General features: G+C 40.1%; 1 protein-coding gene across 10 annotated transcripts in view; it reads right to left on the reverse strand.

The window, feature by feature from the left end:
• Nucleotides 1-22,565, reverse strand: part of DNAH12 (dynein axonemal heavy chain 12) — a 210,872-nt gene that overhangs the window by 5,932 nt on the left and 182,375 nt on the right. For 7 of the 10 annotated variants that reach the window (XM_042979211.1, XM_007084416.3, XM_042979213.1 and 4 more), the window contains 8 exons: nt 17,394-17,544; nt 16,929-17,182; nt 15,665-15,805; nt 12,800-12,937; nt 9,164-9,397; nt 8,691-8,879; nt 5,959-6,062; nt 4,155-4,359 (listed from right to left, as the gene is read on the reverse strand). In XM_042979211.1, coding sequence (XP_042835145.1) covers nt 4,155-4,359; nt 5,959-6,062; nt 8,691-8,879; nt 9,164-9,397; nt 12,800-12,937; nt 15,665-15,805; nt 16,929-17,182; nt 17,394-17,544 — 1,416 coding nt within the window. Of the gene's footprint in view, nt 1-4,154; nt 4,360-5,958; nt 6,063-8,690; nt 8,880-9,163; nt 9,398-12,799; nt 12,938-15,623; nt 15,806-16,928; nt 17,183-17,393; nt 17,545-18,970; nt 19,078-22,565 lie in introns of those variants that run through there. The other 3 variants (XM_042979212.1, XM_042979215.1, XM_042979218.1) reach the window with 3 other exon arrangements.

The raw sequence follows: 22,565 nt of genomic DNA on the forward strand, positions 1-22,565 counted from the left end.
CAGAGAAATGGAGCCAGGAAATGAGGTGCAAGAATCCAGGACCTATTTTGCACCCCAGATCACCTCCTTCCTGGAGCCACTTGGCCCCCTGGATTTTTCAATTACTGAGGTAATAAACTTTATTTTTGTATATGTCAAATTTTGCAACAGAATCAATTCTAAATGATACAGTGCCTTTCGTTGCTCAGCGATCTCTAAGTTCTTTTCCTTTTTTTACAGTGTCTGAAACCTCTCATAGTTTAGACCTGGCTCAAATGCTTCTTCATCCAATAAACAAACCCTGCTTTCCTGAGCTAGAAGAACTCTCTCCCTTTGAATTCCCAGAGCATTTTACAAGTTGATCTGCTATGACACATCCCTTACTCTATTATATCCGTGGTTGGTTTGTTTTTTCTTAGATACATAGCTTATCCCCCTGTAGGCTATTGGCAACTTGAAGGCAGGGCTTACGTTGTCATTGCCTTTTTATCTCACAAAGCACACAACAAGATGTTTTGGACAAAATGGGTCTCAGTTCACATTAGTTGAGAGAACAGATGAATCAATAAAATGAACTTTGTCTCTGAGCGAGCAGTGCACTGTGGGAAGAAGCCAGCTTTGCTTCCTGGGAGGAAGAGAACAAACCACTGCTGGAGATGTTGCAATAGTCCAAGCTACCAAATCAAGAAGAGGTAGAGAAAGAGGCGGGGCTTGACAAGGACACAAGCCAGGCAGATCCAGCACTGTGCGCAAGAAAGCTGTAAGAACCCAGAAGGCAAGTGTATAGAAAATTCCCTGGCTCACTCCAGGGCTTCATTTAGCCAAGAATGTCATGAGTGTCTGGGTCAGTGACTTGTACAGAGTTTCTGAATTAGCTACCATTTACTGGATGCTTAGTGCTTGCCAGGCATTGTGCTAAGCACTTGACATGCATCACCTCATTTAGTCCACAAAATAACTCCATGAGTTATTCCTCCCATTTTACAGACAAGGAAACTGGAGTGCAGAAAGATGAGTAATATCTTGCCCCAAGTCACACAGTCACTAAGTGTCAGATCCAGGATTTAACTGAGAGTATAACCAGTGTGTGAAACGCTTAGAAAAAAATAAAATAAAAAGCACAAGAAGGAGAAAGGGAAGATAAATAGGGTAAATGGTGATAGAGAAATGAGGAAAAGACAGAAACTCCAGATGACTCATTTGCTTAATTAAGAAGCATTAGGAGATGAAGTCAAGACTCCAGGAGAGGGGGACCCTGGGTGGCTCAGTTGGTTAAGTGTCTGACTTTGGCTCAGGTCATTGATCTCATGGTTTGTGGGTTCAAGCTCTGCATTGGGTTCTCTGGTGTCAGCACAGAGCGTGCTTCAGATCCTCTGTCTGCCACCCCCCCCCCCCCGCCTCTCCCCTGCTTGTGCTCTGTCTCTCTCAAAAATAAATAAACCTTTAAAAAAAAGAGTCCAGGAGAAAGAAAGGTAAGAGGAAAACTGTATGGCTTCTCTAAGGGTAAGAGGACAATGGGGACAGATCCATTCAGAGGGAGGCATGTGGCGAAGGATGATAAAGGTGCCTGATAATAGAGTGAGGTCTTTCTTACTCATTCGAATGGAATGATTCCAAGGGAAAATCCAGATTTCAGGAAGTAGGGAGTTGGACATGAACTTCACATCAACAACAAAAGGAATTTGTCCTGGAGACTATCCCTGCTGGCACGATGCCAGGACCCCTCTGAAAGAACAAGGTAATGGCTCTTGAATGCCCTTCAGGAAGAAGCAGTATATGGAAAGTGCAAGCAGTTCCAAAAAAAGCTTGGGAAATGAACTGGAGTATAAAAAAAAAGGAAGACTGTGACAAGGGGAGGATATGATTAACTACAAGGCAAATGCCTTTTTTTTCTTTATTTTTTTTTTTTTTACTATTTATTTTTGAGAGAGAGAGACAGACAGAGGGTGAGCAGGGGAGGGGCAGAAAGAGAGAGGGAGACACAGAATCCATAGAAGCCTCCAGGTTCTGAGCTGTCAGCACAGAGCCCAACACAGGGCTCGAACTCACAAGCCGTGAGATCATGACCTGAGCCAAAACTGGATGCTTAACCGACTGAGCCACCAGGTGCCCCTAAGGCAAATGCTGTTGATAAGAGATGGGAAGAGGCAGGTCCACACAGGAGGAACTCTGAAGAAGACATGTTGTACATGTGGCCAGGATTCACCTAGTAGACACAGTTTACCTATCAAATTAGCAAAGATAAAAAACAACATATATCTGAGAAACAGGCCCTCTTATTCACTATTGTTGGGGATACAATTAAATAATTTTTCTGGCTGATTAGGTAATATCAAAACCCTAAAAATCAAAACCCTAAAATATCAAAAACCCTAAAAATATCCAAATGGAATTGATTACAGCATTAAAAGAATGAAGATCCACTGACCAAACAAATAAGGATTCACTGAACAAGAGGAATTTTTCTAGAAACGCAAGGATGGTTTTCCACTTGGAAATCTAGTGAATAGTTCAATGCAATAATAAGCTAAAGAGGGGGAAAAAATCACATCATTAGCAATAAATGCTGAAAAGGCATTTGATAAAGTTCAACAATTTATGATTTTACCAAAGAACAGTCCACTTTTACTGAATTCTTACCACATACCATGGACTGTTACCCTATGAGGTAAAATTAAACATTTTATGGATGAGAAAACCATTATGTGGCAACTCTTCTAGAGCCTGAACACTGACAACCCCAATGTAGACTGTTTCTTTTGTTAAATGTAAAATCTATACAACCAGCTCCTATAAATTAATTTTTAAGAAATAGTTTAAAAGAAAAATGGGCCTAGGAAGGAGATGAAGGGGCGATTCATAGGAGAAAATACAAATGGTAAGCACACACACCAAAAGAAACACAAGCTCACCAGTTACCAAAAAATAAAAAAATAAAAATAAAAATAAAGCGAAGTAATAAGATATTATCAATCTATTCAATTGGTAAAAATTAAAAAGGGGTATATGAGAAAGCTTCTCTCTCCACATCCTCACAAGCACTGGCTATTTTATGATTAGCTTCTACAGTGAAACAAATAAAGCTCTTCTGTAATAAAAAGGCAACTAGGGACACCTGGGTGACTCAGTCGGTTAAGTGTCCAACTCTTGATTTTGGCTCAAGTCATGATCTCACTGTCGGTTGTGAGATCAAGCCCCAAGTCTGGTTCCATGCTGGGTGTGGAGCCTGCTTGAGATCCGCCCTCCCTCTCTCTCTCTCTCTCTCTCTCTCTCTCTCTGCCCCTCCCCCCCAAAAAAGAAAAAAAAAAAGGCAACTTAACAGGGAAAGGTCATATACCTAATTTGAATTTCCAAAAAGTGTTTTTGGGGCTCTCCCCAATTCTCATAAATATTAACCCACATAAATATTAACCCCACATAAATATTAACCATACAATGGGGGCAAGCCAAGGAGCTAAGGAAGAGAAATAGTGCCCTGAACATCCTTTATATGTGTATTTTGGGATGGAGGGTGGAGACTTAAAAGCATTCAACGTTTCCCTGGTTTTATGAGATAAGGGATAAGAAGCATGGATTTTAAGACAGTGGCCAATTATTGGTAAATCCATATCTCAGGCTCTTTTTTGAGATTTACCCCCAGTATTAAAACTACAAGACCAAGTATGTGGTCTCAGAGAACCACAGACTTAGAACCTTTTTTTTTTTTTTCCCCATGTTTTGTTTATTTTTGAGAGGGAGAGCATGAGTAGGGGAGGGGCAGAGAGAGAGGGAAAGAGAATATCCCAAGCAGGCTCTGTGCTGACAGCAGTGAGCCCAATGCGGGGCTTGAACTCATGAACTGTGAGATCATGACCTGAGCTGAAGTCAGACATTCAACCAACTGAGCCACCCAGGTGCCCCAAACTTAGAACATTAAAAAAATATGTCACATTTTACTTGGACTATGTAAAGTAAAATTTTAATTTTCTACTGAGTACTTTGAAATATGTATAATTTTTAACATTCTAAAATTTTGGTTAGATTACCATGAAACCACTAACCACATTCCATTCAACCCAGAGACACCGAAGTGACCAGAGTGTTTTCTAATCTCTCCCCAGTCAACCAAAAACTAAAATTACACACACACACACACACACACACACACACACACACACACACACACAATCCTTTACCTGTAAAAAGTTCAACCGGGCTAGAAAATCTGTGATGTAACTTCCTAGGGGTTTAAGACTTGGATATGATCGTGCAGCCCATATTTCTGGAACCTTTCCAACAAGCAAACTGCCAGAGAGTGCCTCCAGTGCAGAATCCATTACGACCAAACCTTTAATAGCTTTTTCAAGGTTCTGTAGAGTATTGCGTATAGTTCTAATTAAACTGCAAAGAAAAGAATCACATTATCATTGTACATACGCTGGTAAATATCAACATACTATTTTTCCAGAAAAAGAAATCTCACTCATGGCTTTATGGGAGTGTTTCCCCGAATGTACTCACCTCCCTCTTGGTAATGGAAGGTACTTTTAGGTGATACTTGGATGAACCTTTTTTTAAGTTTATTTATTTTGAAAGAGAGAGAGAGAGCATGAGTGAGGCAGAGAGAGGGGGAGAGAGAATCCTAAGCAGGCTCCACACTGTCAGTGCAGAGCCCGATGCAGGGTTTGAGCTCACAAACTGTGAGATCATGACTTGAGCCGATATCAAGAGTTGGATGCTTAACCGACTGAGCCACCCATGCACGCCTGGATGAAACTTTTTCATTTTAATCATTACGTAATACAGAAAATGGTACCAAACAGCATATCAAAATTGTTGTTTTCTGGGTGTTATGGCTTAAGACCAGGCTAATTTAAGCAGAGGATGATTTGGGGGAAAATATTAGGTAAATGATGGTCCAGATGGCATGAAAATATGGAAGAGTTATAAACGTGTAATGCAAAGGCTGACATTTGTGAAATGATGCATTAAAGCATAAAGCATATATTCACTGATATGCTTGCAAAGACTTTGCTTCTCACATAGGCCCAAACTGCTGAGAACACCATAAATATACCTGAAGTAAGGGTTTTAGGCTAGAAGCCTAAGCAACAGGAGATAATATGGTAGTACATATAAACATGTATGGTCTTTAAATAAAAAATACTGAACTAAGGCATCATAGTGTTTTAATATGTTTTTAAATGTCAGCAAATCCTGAAACCCAAATAAACTTGAAAACATCTTAGAAAATTCATGACCAAAACAATTTCTCCATCCCTTAAGCCGTATTGTACTGTAGAAAATTCAGTGAAAAAAATTCAAAGGGGCACCTGGGTGGCTTAGTCAGTTAAGGGTCTGACTCTTGATTTCAGCCCAGGTCATGATCTCATGGTTCATGAGTTTGAGCCCCATGTTAGGCTCTGTGCTAACAGTGTGGAACCTGCTTGGGATTCTTTTTTCCTCTCTCTCTCTGCCCCTCCCTCACTCTTCCTTTCTCTCTCTTTCTCCCTCTTTCAAGATACATAAATAAACATTTAAAAAATTCAAAGCAAAAATTTGTTTGCTATCATGGGGTACCTAATCAACCTAGGTTGGACTCAGGAAGAAAAGGGAGGGTGCATGTGTCACATGGTGGAACAATGACAAAAGAGGTAACTACATACAGGCTCAATTAATATTCATTTGGTCCTGAGTTCCTAAGGAGACTAGTAAAGGATGGACGAAAAATTATGATGAATGAATATTTTCACATAAATTTCACAAAAATAAATTCACATGTAAGTAAAAATAGATCTCATTTCCATCATCATTTTTGCATTCTAAAGGATACCCTCGCTTCTGTGGCGGAAGATGATACAACTTTAAAGAGTAGGAGTGGATCCTAAGAAAATGGCAGGTTTGGATAATTTTTTCTTAAAATTTTAATGTGTGTCTTTTTTTTTTTTTTATCAACTTGGGTTGGTTGTCTTCTGAACCCACAAGGGTAGAGATCCTTACTTGTTAAATCTTTCCATTTCTTGTACTAACACAGTATTCATGCTCTCTTCATAGCTCACAGGATACTTCAATAGTGCTGTTTCAATGTTGAAATCATTCGGTAGCTAAGAGAGTGGATTTGGAAGGTCACGTATTAGACTCAGAATGGATAATTCACTTCATTCAGCTGTCCTATCACTAATAGCTAACACGAGGCAGTTACTGTGGGCTGAGCATTGTGCTAGCTGCTTCCCATACATTATCTCATTTCACCTTTACCTTACACTCTCAGGTGGCCATTATCATCTCCATTATACAGATGAGGATATTCAAGTACAGTTAACCCCTGAACAGTGCAGGTTAGGGCACCGACTCCACACCCCCCCCCATATAGTCAAAACTCCATGTATAAATTCAACTCTCCAAAAACTTTTTTTTTAATGTTTTTATTTTTGAGACAGAGACAGATCGCAAGCGGGAGAGGAGCAGAGAGCGGGAGACACAGAATCCAAAGCAGACTCCAGGCTCTGAGCTGTCAGCACAGAGCCTGATGCGGGGCTCGAACTCACAGACTGTGAGATCATGACCTGAGCTGAAGTTGGACGCTCAACCGACTGAGCCACACAGGCACCCCCAAAAACTTTTTTTAATTAAAAAAATTCTTTTTGATATTTGTTTATTTTTGAAAGAGAGACACACAGACAGAGCATGAGCCAAACCGACTGAGCCACCCAGGTGCCCCTCCAAAAACTTAGTTACTAATAACCTACTATTGACTGGAAGCCTTACCACTAACATAAACAGTCAACACATATTTTGTATGTCATATGTATTCTATACTGTATTCTTGCAATAAAGGAAGCTAGAAAGAAAATATTAAGAACATCTTAAGGGAAGAAACATATTACCGTGCTGTATTTATAAAAATAAATTCATATGTAAGTGTATCTGTGCAGTTCAAACCTGTGTTGTTCAAGGGTCAACTGTACAGAGAGGTTAAATAACTGCCCAAGGGCACACAGCCAAAAGGTGATTTGTTTAAACCCACAGGTCTCTAACTGTAAAGCCCATGCTCTTTACTATAGGCTATGGCACTTTGCAGAAGATACAGATTTCTGAAAAGCCATGTGATTTCTTTTGTAAGCCAAATCTCATTTTCCACTGATAGAACAGATTTTCCATTTCATAACTGTTTTAGGGTTATGTTTTAGGGTTATTTTCAATCAGTTATTAAGTGGCTCCAAATAGCTTAGCTTACCCCACTTTCAAATAATTAATGTGTGACTGTAGCGGGGTTCCAGGTTATAGAGAGAGAAGACTATCAAGTGTCTGATTTCTATGAGGCACCTCAGAGATGCTTGAGAAGTGAAGGGGACTTTGGGACTGATAACCAAGTCTTAAGACACTGGAAGTCACACTCCTAAAAGGCAAAGAAGTTTCCCAATCAGGGAAGTTCTGAACAAAGAACTGAGCTGCCCAGAGTGTCTGTAGATGATGGTCCCTGAGCGGTGCAAAAGACTTACAATAATGTAAGTCACACTAGCTGCTGTCATTCAAGGACCCTTGATGCCAAATAAGTCCAAAATGCCACTGTTAGGTAACTTCCTGTTAGGGACCTTGTGAGAGCCACCATTCTTCAAGGGCCAGAACCACCACTCCCCATCCCCTGAGATAAACTGCAGAACCAGTAAGGGACCATGGGGGAGAGAGGCAAAGAGCAGAAGCAGCAGTCCAGGGACAGAGTGGGAGGAGGCTGGCTGGCTTTCACCCAAGGGTTACAGCAGGGCAGCTCCCCTTTTTCTCCAGTGGCTGCAGCAACGTGTCCTGCGAGGAGGCTCTCCTTAAGGGGGGGAGGGTGTGTGTGCTGTCCATGGGTCTTCAAGACAGATGGACTATGGGTCAGGCTCTGCTCTGTCAGAACACTTGACACTGAAATATGGGGACAATTATAGTATTTACCCCAGAGGGGAATCGTGAAGATCTGCACATGCGATCATAATCCTTCTAAAGTTCCCTTTATAGTTCCTTATGGAATTTAAGACACAGAAAAAAGGTGACAGGAAAGAGTATCATCCCACTCTACCTAGTAGGCTAAGTACTTCGAGCTATATTATGAAGGAAAAAAAAGGTGTAATTGCTAATTTAGTGCTGATCTTACCTCCCTGTGCCCCCTCACTCCCTAAGATACAGATTAAAAACTGTTCACTCCTTGAACCAGCAAATTCAGACCATTTCCTCCAGTTTTTAAAAAGTAGGTCTATTCATTATCTTTGGAAACAATAATAAGTCATATGTTCATTCGCTCATCCACAACTATAGTTGCTAAGAACTTACTATGTGCCATCATGCAAATCATTTTAAATTCATGTTTTGTTTTTGTTTTAGAGAGCGTATGTGCACACATGAGCAGGGGAGGAGCAGAGGGAGAGACAGAGAGAATCCTAAGCAGGCTCCATGCTCCACATGGGGCTCGATCCCACAACCCTGGGATCATCACCTTAGCCAAAATCGAGAGTCGGATGCTCAACTGAGTGAGCCACCCAGGCACCCCAAATTCATGATCTTTTAAATGTTCACAAGAACCTTATACAGTTGGTACTATAATCACCACTTTACAGATTTGGGAACTAATCCTCACAAAGGCAAAGTATCCCACTCAAGATCCTAATGCTGTTCAACCGGAGTGCTCAGATTGCCATTTCAGGACCACTTTAATTTACATTATAAGCATCAGATTCTAAACTAAACATCACCTTGTTGAGAATATCTTCAGTAATTTCTAATAGAATCTGGTCAGTACTTCCTGAGGATCTGGTCTGTTTGGAGCCTCCCTGGGTGAGAAGCAAGGACTCAAAGAGGACTTTGGTTTGATGCAGATCTTTGGAGATATCAACATTTTCATGTAATCCAAATATCTCAGGGTGTTGAGTAAATGGAAGTTTCTACCAGAAAACAGATGAAGAAAGAAGCATCACATTTTCACCAGATACATTAATTGAAAAGGTAAACACATGCAGCCCCAAAAGGGTTAAAAATCAACTACACATTAATCCACGAGACATCAAACTCTCCCAATTTTCAGTAATTTCTAGAAACAAAAGATACTGAAAGTTGATTGAAAACCATACTACTTGGCTAGCCCTCTATATTACAGGGGAACATTTCATTATTTGCTTTTAGAAAAATCACACTTAGGTCTAACCCCATTTTCAGTGACATCAGTTACCTTAATGAATTCAATGTACTCATCGTAGGAGCCTTTGGGAGGTGCAAAATAGTTTCCACTGGGAGAAAACTTGTAATGAGGGTTTTCAATTATTTGTGGATTATAAAAGTCAGCCAGCATGGTTAAGAGGAGACGTCTGTCCCAATCATCTGTCACTCTTCCTCCATAGTTACATTCCCCAGTCAGGTAGGAGATGGCTTCAAATGGAATTGTGTTGTACTCATTTATAAATAACTGAAACAAAGAAAAAATGAAGTGAGAAAAACCTTAAAGTCTTTCACGTCATTTCCATTTTAAGATGAAATTAAATGTCAAGATGCATAGAGGTGGGGTTGAAAGAATTATCACCATGAGTTACCTTTGGATGGCTGGGATTGTTCATGTTTATTTTAAATTACTTTGCTTATCTGCATCTTCCAGTTTGGGGGGGGGGCAGGGTGGGAAATAAACATGTATTGCTTCTGTGATAAGAAAACTGTTTAACAAAAAAAGATGACATGAAAATTACCAAGTCTTTTTCATATGGATTTGGGTAATTTTCCCTTGTTTTAGGGTATTGGTTGTTAATTGGGGGCAATTTTGTCCCCAAGGGGACATTTGGCAATATCTGGGGACATTTTACATCTGTGGTTGGAGGTGTTACTGCCATCTAGTGGGCAGAAACTTGAGACACTGCTAAACAGTGCACAGGACAGCTGCCCACAGTAAGGAGCTATCTGACCCCAAATGCCAAAAGCACCAAGGCCGAGAACCAGGTGCCTGGTTTTGGACACTGTTTGCAATGTGATAAAAACAAAGAAATTCCAAACTTTAGTGCCAAAGCCTGTTTCACACAACATGACACCATTTACAATAGTAATAAAAACTGGAACCTGGCTGTCTCAGTCAGAAAAGCATCTGACTCTTGATCTCGGGGTTGTGAGTTTGAGCCCCAGTTGGGTATAGAGATTACTTACATAAATAAAACTTTAAAAAGTAATAAAAACTACTATTTGCATAGCTTTTATATTGTCTTGTTCATCTCCCAATAACCCTGTAAAGTAGGAAACTGAGTCTGGGAAATGTGAAGTGATATGAAGGCCTGAATTTATTTCTCCTTTACATTTTCCCACACACAGGAACTTTGGTATTATATGTATTGGGATGGTATAAGTTACTGGATGGGAGCTTTTTCTTGCCCCTGAAAATTACCTAATAGTGCAGGAATTATAGCAGAAATGGTACACAGTTAAGAAAAAAATATCTCTAAATTATCCAGAGCCAACTTAAAAGAAGATATCAATCTTTTTTGGAGACTTCCATGTTTTCAGGAGGAAGAGAAGTATCAAGAGATATGAATAGGAGACAGACAGAGGGAAAGTACTCTTTGGGGGGGGCGCGTGGTGAAGAAGTTATTTGTGAAAGAGGAGAGTTTCTCCCTTTCTTCTCTTTGGGAGAAAGAAAGGTGTGTTTAACTGGGTTTCCCTCCTTCCCCAAAACTAAAGGAAGAAACCACAAGAGAAATTCATGTTAAATTCATGGCAAATGCAAGATGTAGAGAACAACTCATTCCTTGGTTGTCTATCAACTTAGCCATCAGTTTCATTGATTAACCTTTTTGGAAGCAAGCAGTATTTTGCTGGTATGACTAGGTAAAGATGGTTTAAAGACTGCCCCCTCTCAAGTACCCTGTTCTTGAAGATATAAAAGATAGATTTAATCTATGCCTTCCAGCTCCAGTGTTGGGACCAGAAAGGTTGATGACACCAGAGGCTGCAGGCAGGGGCCTGGCCAGAAGGGGGAGAATTCTCAGTTGACTGGTTTTCTGCAGTAGAATGGTTTTAGCAAGACATTCTCCAAGCTTGCACTCTATCTACTAAATTATTTTTTAAAAACAAACAAACCCAGTATTTAGAATCAATGTCATTTTATCATGTAATCGTGATTCTATAAGCACTAATTTCATCAGTTGTTCAGGGATTTTCAAATTGATACGTTTGTTCTAGTTAAGGTTTCTGCCTTGTGTAAAAGAAAAAAGAGGGGCACATGGGTGGCTCAGTTGGTTGAGCATCTGATTTCATCTCAGGTCATGTTCTCATGGTTCATGAGTTTGAGCCCCACATCGGGCTCACTGCTGTTAGTGCAGAAACTGCTTCAGATCCTTTGTCCCCCTCTCTCTCTGCCCCTCTCCAACTCATGCTCGCTTTCTCTCTCAAAAATGAATAAACATTTATTTAAAAAAAGGAAGAGTTGATAAAATATCAGCAATTTCTATAAAAATTATTTGTTATGCTATCAATATGATTAAATATTCATACCCTTACAAAACCCCACCTACGAGGCTCCATGTCACAAAGGCTCTTGTCACAGCAAAGAAGCAGAAATATATTAATACTCTGGTTGTCCATCTGGATTACTATATTTAGTAAAATATGACAGAAATAATGGGAAAAGTATTGGGGTTGGAGAGACTGGAGTTCAAATCCTACCTCAATGGGCAAACTCATTTCTTAGCTTTGGTTTTCTCAAAAATAGGGATAATACCAACCTTACAGGGGTGCTGTGAGGAAGAAAATTAATATAAGTAATGTGCCTAGTTCTAAGTCTGAGTCAGTAGGAATTTACAGCAGTTTTTTTTTTTTTGCCGGGAGGGGGCCAGGGGCTGCTGACTATCAGAATAGATCACATTGTGAGTCTACAGAAACTGGAAAACCCTGCCACTCACTTTTCCAGCCTCTTTTATTCATTTTTTAAATGTTTATTTGTTTTTGAGAGTGTGAGCAGGGGAGGGACAGAGAGAGAGGGAGACACAGAATCTGATGCAGGCTCCAGGCTCTGAGTGGTCAGCACAGAGCCTGATGCAGGGCTTGAACTCACAGACCGCAAGATCATGACCTGAACCGAAGTCAGATGCTTAACCAACTGAGCCACCCAGGCACCCATTCCAGCCTCTTTCAGAGTTAAAGGTTAGGCCTGCAAGTTAGACGTTGAACTGGGGTTTAGAGGTCGAAAAAGCAGGAACAGCAAAGAATCTTTTTTTGATGACATCAGAGGGCCTGGAGTAGACCAGAGTCTGTGCAGCAGCTCTCTGAGCAGTGGTGTCTAATATTCAACCAGGGTTGAGGAGCTGCTATTACCAAGACATGGTGTGAATCTGGATATGAGTCTGGATGCCTGGGGTGGCCAGCCATCTTGGTGATTCTATGATCTACCCAAATATTCTTTTCATAAATTCCTTTTCTACTTAGAGCTAAATTGTAGCTTTGACTGAGCAGAGGAAGAGAGTAGAGAATAATAAGGACCTATAGAAAGCCAACACTTAAGGAAGGCACTGCAGAAAGACAGAAAGAACCAAGGTCCTTGATGGCAACACTTGCTGAATCAACCAACTCCAGAGCCTGTCCTTCCTCTGTACCTCTTTATTATGTGAGATGATAAGTTCCATTATGTCTTAAGCCAGTTCAAATCAGGTTTTCTGTTACTTGCAGCGGCAGAAATCCATAGAGATAGTGCTTCATAAACCATAGTTATAATTTTTACTACTATCTCCCACCTACTAGTGATGTTGGGAGGAGTAAGTTTATCTAAGCAAAGGGAATTGCCTAGGGCCTGACACACAGTGATCCTCCAGCAATGTTAATTCCTTTCTAATTTTACCTGTAGTTGTTGAATACTGATGCGTAAATCAGATTCATTAAATCCATATGGAATATTCCAACCAAGAGGACCAAATTTCTTTCTCTCTTGCACAAGGGCATGAAAAAAACAAACTCCAAACAGCAACTTCTCCCATGCCTTTAGTATAAAAATTATGCAACAAGAGAAAATTTTGGTCAGATTTCCATTAGTAAAATGAGGGGAATCAACAGTATTTTTCATTATATGAGTCTATGATCATATATTTCTGCAAACTTCTATTTAAAAACAATGCATACTATAAAAACTATTAATCTTATGACTCAAAACCTCCAAAGCTAGACAAACTGCAATATTAAACTTGATTAAAATGCAAAAGTTCTACCATTTGCCAAAGTAGTAGCTACTAATACTTTGGTATTGTTCATAGATATTTACAACTTCAGTAGCTCAATGTTATCCTGTAGCCTCACTGGCATATGCTCACTACAAGTGAGCGAACATAGTCATTATGATAGGAATAAACCCGAATACAGAGTTCCTGATTCTATGACTTTCCATGTGGAGGTCACTTTTGAAACCCTTGTTTATGCTCTCCTGGCGTCTTCATATGTGTTGGTGCTCTGGAGGATGGCCATCCACCTCTATGAAGACCCCCTCCCCCACCGCCCCAAGTAAATTTCAAGTATGCTACCTTGATGGTTTAAGTTAGATCATTTCAAACATAGCTCCAAATGCAGTAAAAATCCTTCCAACTACCTTCATATGATGCAGTAGTAGAAATTATTTTTATAATATTAAAGTACAAGCACAGGGGCACCTGGGTAGCTTAGTTGTATAAGCATCAGACTTCTGCTCAGGTCAAGATCTCGTGATCTGCGGTCAGTGGGTTTGAGCCTGACATCGGGCTGTGTGCTGACCCCTCAGAGCCTGGAAGACTGCTTTGGATTCTGTGTCTCCCTCTCTCCGCCCCTACCCTGCTTATGCTCTCTCTCTCTCTCAAAATAATAAACATTAAAAATTTTTTTAAAAAAATACAATACACCATGGCATTACTGAATAACTATATTCCTGAAATGTACATAAATTAAAGCATATTTTAAATAATACTGAAAGAAAACTGTGGTGAAAGTTTTTTTTTTAATGTTTATTTATTTTTGAGAGAGAGAGAGAGAGAGAGAGAGAGAATGCAAACAGGGGAGAGGCAGAGAGAGAGGGAGACATAGAATCCAAAGTAGGCTCCAGGCTCTGAGCTGTGAGTACAGAGCCCAATGTGGGGCCTCAAACTCACAGACCGTGAGATCATGACCTGAACTGAAGATAGACGCTTAACTGACTGAGCCACCCAGGTGCCCCTGTGGTGAAACATTTAATAGGGGAAACCTTTTGGCAATGAGAGCAATAACCTAATTTATGTGTATTTCCCACATATTTTCACACAATGGAGTTTTTCTTAAGGAAGTCATAATCCCTCCACATTTTTGGTCTGTGCTTATGGGCCAGAAACAGTCCTGTGGTATGAGAGAAATCTTGGGATTTCTTGCAGGAGCTCAAACCCTAGATGGGGATCAGACATCATACCACCGTTTCCATTTTATTAAGCTCTTTTCCTAGCTAAAACACCAAATATCCTCCTTTTCTCCCAGACTTTCAAATAAATTTATTGCTCAGAACTAGGGGCATGCAGAAGGTATGAAGCAGAGAGAAACTAGCTGGTTTACAAAGAATTCAATTCTTTATTTTCAATTCTATTATTTTTCTAGCTCAAATAGGCCAGTGTGATAAATGGCATGTTGGGGTGAGGGCAGGGAATCAATTTTCCTTAGTATTGACGTTTCCTTCCATGTGCAGAGACCTCAGTGTAACACTTCTGGATTTTCCCCATCCTTGCATTAATCACTGCAAGAGAAGGGACCTATCTGGTTGATAAATTTGGGAAACGTTAACCAGATATGCTTTGCTCAGCTTTTCCCTCTTCGTCTTAGAAGTGAGCTTCCCTTGGGGAAGAAAATGTTCCTCGGTTCTCACTGAGGGTGGATAAGTCTGTTTAATTCTATTCAGTGATGCCCCATTTGTTCACAGGTGTCTACTACATCTTCCAACCTAGTCTATATCAGTAACTAAGGTTAAAATTTGGTTCCCTTGAGGTGCCTGGTGGCTCAGTCGGTTAAGCGTCCAACTCTTGATTTCGGCTCAGGTCAAGATCTCACGGTTGGTAGGACTGGGCCCCACTTGGGATTCTCTCTCTCTCCCTCTCTCTCTGCCTCTCCCCCACTAACGTGCATGCACATGCTTTTTCTCTCTCTCTCTCACTCTCAAAATAAACTTAAAAAAAAAAGGTTCCCTTATGTTTATACTTTTTCCTGTTTCTTAGTGGTTAAGAATGAAAAAAAAAGGTTGATATTTATTTACTAGGACTCCTAAGTCTCCAATACCATGTGCAAATTACATGAGCACACTGGAAAGCATTATTAATATGTCAAAACAGTATCACTAGAATTTAAGTTCCATGATGGCAGATTTGTGGGGAGGTGTTTTATTTTATTCTCACTGCTTTATATCTAGTACCTGGGAAAGCACCTAACACACATTTTGTGGAAAGAAAGAATAAATGATATGAAAATAGATTGCTACTCTTGGGTCTTAAACTCATTATTGGATTTTGGTGTACTAACTAAGATATGTTCATTCAGTCAACAAGCATTTATTTAAATGTCTACTCTGTGGGAAGCAGAGCACAAACTTCTGGGAAGAAAATGATGAACAAGATAGGTACAATATCAGTCTTCTCAGAAAATGCCAAAGCTTAACATTATTAAAGATTTATATTACCATATTTTCTCACTTTAAAAACACATTTGAAAAGCTCCAGAAGCTGAACATTACCAGTTCCTTTCCCTGGCATCCACTGAAAAACTGAGAATCAGAAACGGGATCAGTGAGATATGATTGGAGGAGATTTAGCCGAAGACCTGTGGGAGGCTCATTAGTCATTTTTACTCCATTCTGTAGGATGGTTACTGGGAACTAAAGACAGAATAAACAGAGCATTACACAAGATAAGCAGCTTGAATCCCCCAAATTCAAACACTAGTTGGTTAAAAGTGCGTATGAAAGAGGACTCCAGAAATATATATTTTTAAATTTATTTATTTTGAGAGAGAAAGAGGTGGGGGAGGGAGGGGCAGGCAGAGGGAGAGACAGAGTCCCAAGCAGGCTCTGTGCTGACAGCACAGAGCCTGATGCAGGGCTCCATCTCACGAACTATGAGATCATGACCAGAGCTGTAATCAAGAGTCAGATGCTTAACCACCTGTGCCACCCAGGCGTCCCACTCTAGAAATATTTTTTAAGACCTCTTAAGGTTAAGCATTTAAGGCTTGATTAAGATACACAACGTTGGGTGCCTGGGTGACTCAGTCGGTTGAGCGACCAACTTCAGCTCAGGTCATGATCTCGCTGTCTATGAGTTCAAGCCCCACGTTGGGCTCTGTGCTGACAGCTCAGAGCCTGGAGTCTGCTTCAGATTCTGTGTTTCCCACTTACCCTGCCCCTCCCCCACTCATGTTCTGTCTCTCTGTCAGAAATAAATAAACATTAAAAAAATAGAAAATAAAAAAATATATACAACGTAGGGGTGCCTGGGTGGCTCAATTAAGTGGGCAACTCTTGATTTCAGTTCAGGTCATGATCCTAGGGTCATGGGATTGAGCCCTGTGTTGGGCTCTACTGGGCGTGGAGCCTGTTTAAGATTCTCTCTCTCCCTCTCTCTCTCTCTCTCCCCCTCCCCCACTTGTGCCCCACTTGCACATGCTTTCTCTCTAAAGTAAATAAATAAATAAACTTGGCAACTTGTACAGAGCATACTGTGTGTTTAAAAAAAAAAAAAGTTACATGGGTGCCTGGATGGCTCAGTTGGTTAATCATCAGACTTTGGCTTGGATCATGATCTCACAGTTCATGGGTTTGAGCCCCACGTTGGACTCTGTGCTGACAGCTCAGAGCCTGGAACCTGTTTCAGATTCTGTGTCTCCCTCTCTTTCTCCCCTACTCCCACTCTGTCTCTCAAAAAATAAACTTAAAAAAAAAACTTACACAATGTAAGAGATGACTAAATATACGTACTAAACTCCACATGAAATAAACATACTTTTGGAGAAGGATAACTTGTGAGCCAAAGCCTAAAGGACGGATTACAGACTTCAGGAGTAAAATCTTCACATATTTTTTCCAATACAGGCATCCAGGAGACAGCGAGGTGACAATTCTGTAGGCACACCCAAGTTCCTTCTTCTACCGCTGCTTTAATCATTTTTGTTGCAACTGGTCCTTGTCCTTGTCCCAGTGAAATAGCATGAAATTTATTTCCAGACATCGCTTTATCATTTGCAAATTTCAGCAGGCCTAAGAGAGCACAAAACATAGTTCCACTGCTTACTGTAAAATCATGAAATATACCTTATGTTTCAGTGTGCAGGCACATAACTGGAAGATTCCAGTTGCTTTTCCTTACATATACCAGATTTACTAACTGATCTACGATCATGTAAGAAATGGACATTGAGCAAAATGGATCATTTATAAGTTCCTAAAAGTTTGCAGGAGGTAGACTTACTGGCCATGGGATCTGCTCCTGGAGAGAGCACAAAAATTAAAGGAATGGTACAGTTTGAGTCCAAATAACTCTTTGTCAAATCAAATGGTGGAGGCTCCACAAACTTTTTCCCCAGTTTATCAGTTACATAATTTGTTATAGCTGGAGTTATCTGTTAAAGAGACAAAGATATGATCTTTAGGTTAATTTTCATTTCACATAACAATTTTGATTATTACTGGAAATCAACAAAGAGTACAATTTGAGTCTAATGGTCAGGAAAAGCGTGAAACATATCATGAAATGCAAATTTTTCTAATACATAAAAGATATCTATCAACTGATAGGACAAGACTAACAATCCCAAAGAAAAATGGGCAGAGAAGATGAACAGTTAATTGAAATCATTCTGTACAGCAGAAACTGCAAAATGTTCCCATTTCTCTCCTTTTGGTGATACAACCTCAAGTTTTCCCAACTTTTCTTGTACCTAGATGTGGCTGTGTGACTAAGTTTTGGCCAGAGGGATACAAGTAGAAGTTATATATGGAGCTTCCAGAACATATTTTTTTTATAAAGAGCAGTTTTATAAAAAGGCCCCCCTCTTTTGGGGGCGCCTAGGTGGCTCAGTCGGTTAAGCAGCTGACTCTTGATTTCAGCTCAGGTCATGATCTCAGTTTTGCAAGTTCGAGCCCCATGTTGGGCTCTGTGCTGGCTGTGGTGCCTGCTTAAGATAACCTCTCCCACTCACTCCCTGCCCCTGCCCCGCTCTTGTGCTCTCTCAAAATAAATAAGCATTAAAAAAAAAAATGCTCTCTTTTGCTTTTCAACAGATGTGGTATTTATGAGCCAGCTTCAATCTCGCTGATGAGGACCACATTCTAGGGGACTTTACTAGCATGAAAGAAAGAACTTGAATGTCTGGATGATCTCAAAAACAGACCTGCCCTGCCAGTCCTCAGGCATTTGCTCTGGGCTTACTTAAGAGAGACAGACAGATTAACTTCTATTTTATTTAAGCTACTGTATTTTAGGTCTCTTTGTTACAGTGGCCTAGTCTATACCGTAACACTCATAATAAAAAAATACAAATTATAACTATACTTAAATGCCATTTTTTGCCTTTCAGATGGTTATGTTAAGGGACAAAGATAGTCTCTGTGTATTGACCCTTAGATTGTTTCCTTCTTCATAGCAGGCTGAAACCTATTAATTCAAAAGCCCACTGACACCAAACTAAAATTTTTAGATATTCAATTATTGTAAACATAGCCCAAATAAGCAGATTTTTAGCCATTTACAGCCTATTTGCACCCAACATCTGCTAGCTATGGTAAATCCTAGGATATAAAGACCCCCAGCCACTGTAGCCCTTCAGAGCTCTGATCCAGGGACTCCAAACCATAGTGCTGTTGATAAATGCTACCAAGACCCCATACAAGCCTCTTCTCCCTTCCCCCAAGGGAGTTTCTTTGCCGTCTTCCTCTTTGGAGTTGTGGGACCCCCACCCCCCAAATCCCAGCATCTGGAGAGACTCCCGCTATGAGGGGCTTCCACCTCTCAGCATGCAAACCTGTTCCAGCATCGTCCAGCATAGCTCTTGTATGCTACTGCCACCTTACGTCCATGTCTTTTCCCAGATCGGTCCCCAGATTCCTCAACTCCCTTGCACAGATTAGCAAAGATACAAAAGTTTGCCAGCATTCTGTGCGGGAAAAATTATGGGTTAAACTGATATTCTCATACACTGCTGTGGAAGAGTAATCTGGCCTAACTTTCATGACGGGCAATTTGGGAATGTCTATAAAATTACAAGTGGGCAAATCCACGGACTCAGCAATTTTATTCCCAGGACTTTATTCTGAGAGAGAGTTGCACATGGGAGAAATGACTTTTGAATAAGGTTATTTATTGCAGCATTTTTATAATTGTAAAGGTCCATCAATAGGAACTGGCTAAAGAATTTATGGTGTACACTTACAATGAAATAGCATGTAATTGTAAAAAAGAATGAGAAAGCTCTTTATAAACTGAGAGAGGAAAAAGCAACACGCAAAAACAGTGGATATGACTATTTGTGTTAAAAATAAATGGACAAAGAATTTGTGTGTATGCATATTTATATGTGCATAAAGGGGAACAAGAAGCAGATAACATTAACTGCCTGAGAGAAAGTATGCCAACTGACTGGGAGGTGCAGATTGGAGGTCTTTCACTGTATTCACGTATTTTTGTGATTCAAACACTGTTTCAGTTTTGAGCCACAAGAATTAATTTAAAATAAAAGAGTGAGGTGCGCCTGGGTGGCTCAGTTGGTTGGGCGTCCGACTTCGGCTCAGGTCATGATCTCACGGTCCGTGAGTTCGAGCCCCGCGTGGGGCTCTGTGCTGACAGCTCAGAGCCTGGAGCCTGTTTCAGATTCTGTGTCTCCCTCTCTCTCTGCCCCTCCCCTGTTCATGCTCTGTCTCTCTGTGTCTCAAAAATAAATAAACGTTAAAAAAATAAATAAATAAAATAAAATAAAATAAAAGAGTGATATTCATCAACAGTAGCAGCAGAAAATAAGTAGAGAGGTATTAGATATCATCTTCTAAATGCCGAACAACTTTCTAAAGTAACACTGTAGGAATTTGGTGGAGGGAGGAGAGATCATCACAGACTTCTGCAGTCCTAGCATAGATGGGGAAAAAGGATGGATCTTCTATATGAGAAATTTTGAGAAGTTGTGAGCAATTCTGTGGGTTTAAACAGTGGAAGTTTCTCTTTTTTTCTTCAAATGTTTATTTATCTTAAGAGAAAGAGCATGTGTGCACAGGGAAGAGGCAAAGAGAAAGGGAGAGAGAGAATCCCAAGCACGCTCCATGCTGTCAGCACAGAGCCCAACACGGGGCTCCATCTCACCAACTGTAAGATCACAACCTGAGCGGAAATCAATAGTCAGATGCTTAACCAACTGAGCCACCCAGGCGCCCTAGAAACAGTGGAAGTTTCAAGAAGATAAGAATGGAATGGCAGAAAAGAGGTATTATTAGCTAAGGTAACAAGACTATCAAGCTGTACTTCTGTCATTATTCTATAGGTATTGAAAGGCCACTGAAGGGTTTTCAAAAAGGACCTTGTAATGATGTAATAGATTTTTCTTCCTTTCTTTAATAACTTCACCTGGGCAATGAGGAAATCTTTTTTATCCTTTTACTATTAACACTATGTATAATTTCTATCTAGCACAAATCTTCAGTTGTACATCTTAAGGGAAGGGAGATACTGAGTACACAGAGACCTTGCCCCTCATTAATCTATGCACAGACCAGGGCCAATGTTCCCTGAGATGATGTAGCTGCAATGAAGCATGATAATTTTCTGTAGAAAAAGTACCTTGTTCCAGTAATTTAATATAAAAAAAAGTTATGACTTTTCTATAAGATTTTGATCCTTTATGTAAGATACTCTAGGGAAGAAATTATGGAAACTTGAACAGACCTGGAGATAAGCTTCGTGGTAGTTAATTTTAGGTGTCAGCTTTGTTAGGGCATAGTACTCAGATATTTGGTCAAAAACTAGTCTGGCTGTTGCTGTGAAGATATTTTTAAGATGAGATTAATTTTTTAAGTTTATTTATTTATTTTGAGAGAGAGAGAAAGAGAGAGACAGCGTATGGGAGGAGCAGAGAGAGAGAGAATCTCAAGCAGACTCCACACCAACAGTGTGGATCCCAGCACAGAAGTTGAACTCATAAACCACGAGATTGTGGCCTGAGCCAAAATCAAGAGTCAGAGGCTTAACTGACTGAGCCACCCAGGCCCCCTGAGATTAATTTTTAAATCCGTGGACTTTGAGTTAAGTAAATTACTCTCTGTAACGTGAGTGGGCCTCACTCAATCAGTTGAAAGGCTAAAGAGAAAAAAGACTGTCCTCCACTGAGGAAGAGGGAATTGTGCCAGCACACTGCCTTTGGACTAGAGCTGCAATATTGATTCTTCCGGTCTCCAGCCTGCAGATTCTGGACTTACCAGCCTCCACAATCATGTGAGCCAATTCCTGTCAATCTCTGTTTCTGTCTCACCTATCCTATTGGTTCTGTTTCTCTGGAGAATCCTGACAAACAGAGACTTTAACTGAACTTAGTTTAATTTGATTCAGTTCAACTCAATTCAGTGACATTTACTGAGATATACTATTATCTTCTAGGCAGTGTTTTAAGTCCTGGAGATATTGAGCAAAATAAGACATGGGTCCTGACTTCCAGAAGCTCAGAGTGTAGTGGGAGACACTGACAAACAAACCGATAATTATTGTATATTCCAGCGTGGTAAGTGCTGTAATGTTTAAGCACAGGTTCCCAAGCATGGCAGACTAGGCAATTACCCCATACTTGGCATTGAAACAGTATCTCCATTGGCCATCAGGGAGCCATTCTGTGGAGTGCAAATTAGGCAAGAGTTTCTCAGATGCAGAGCTAATCATTCCTAAGTTTCTAGTGAACAAGGGAAGCTATAGGCGATAAAATAATGAATATATCATTGTTTTGGCCTTAAAGAGACTATTGTCCAATGAAAGGAACATATATATACATACAACTATTGGGTAGGAAATAATGAGGTAAGTTTTAACAATGTACAAAGGTCTTTGAAGTTAAAATAAGAAGAAATACTCAGGAGTCAAGTAATTATGTAAACTTCTGTTTGAATCTACTCAGAGCCTAAGTGAAGCATTAGATAATGCTCCTTGTGAAGCTTTACTAAAAACATAAATGTAAAAAAAAAAAAAAAAAAGAAAAGGAAAGGAAAAAAGGAAAGAAAAGAAAGAAGGGATCAGTGCAATTCTTTCAGTATCTCATTTTATACATGGAGCTCAGAAGGGTGAGGTGACTTTATCAAAGTTCAAACTACATGTATAAACATAGTTTTTGGTTTTCTGCTTAAAAGTTTTTCTTTTGAGGGGTACCTGGGTGGCTCATTTGGTTAATCATCTGACTTTGGCTCAGGTCATGATCTCATGGTTCATGGGTTCAAGCCCCATGTCAGGCTCTGTGCTGACAGTGCAGAGCCTACTTGGGAATCTCTCTCTTTCCCTCTCTCTCTCTCTCTCTGCTCCTCCCCCACTCATGCTTTCTCTGTCTCTCAAAATAAATAAACTTAAAAAAAATAAAAGTTTTTCTTTTGTAACACCATAATTGCCTTTTTTGAATGTGTG

This window comes from Panthera tigris, chromosome A2, assembly GCF_018350195.1.
Source record: "Panthera tigris isolate Pti1 chromosome A2, P.tigris_Pti1_mat1.1, whole genome shotgun sequence".
NCBI lineage: Eukaryota > Metazoa > Chordata > Mammalia > Carnivora > Felidae > Panthera > Panthera tigris.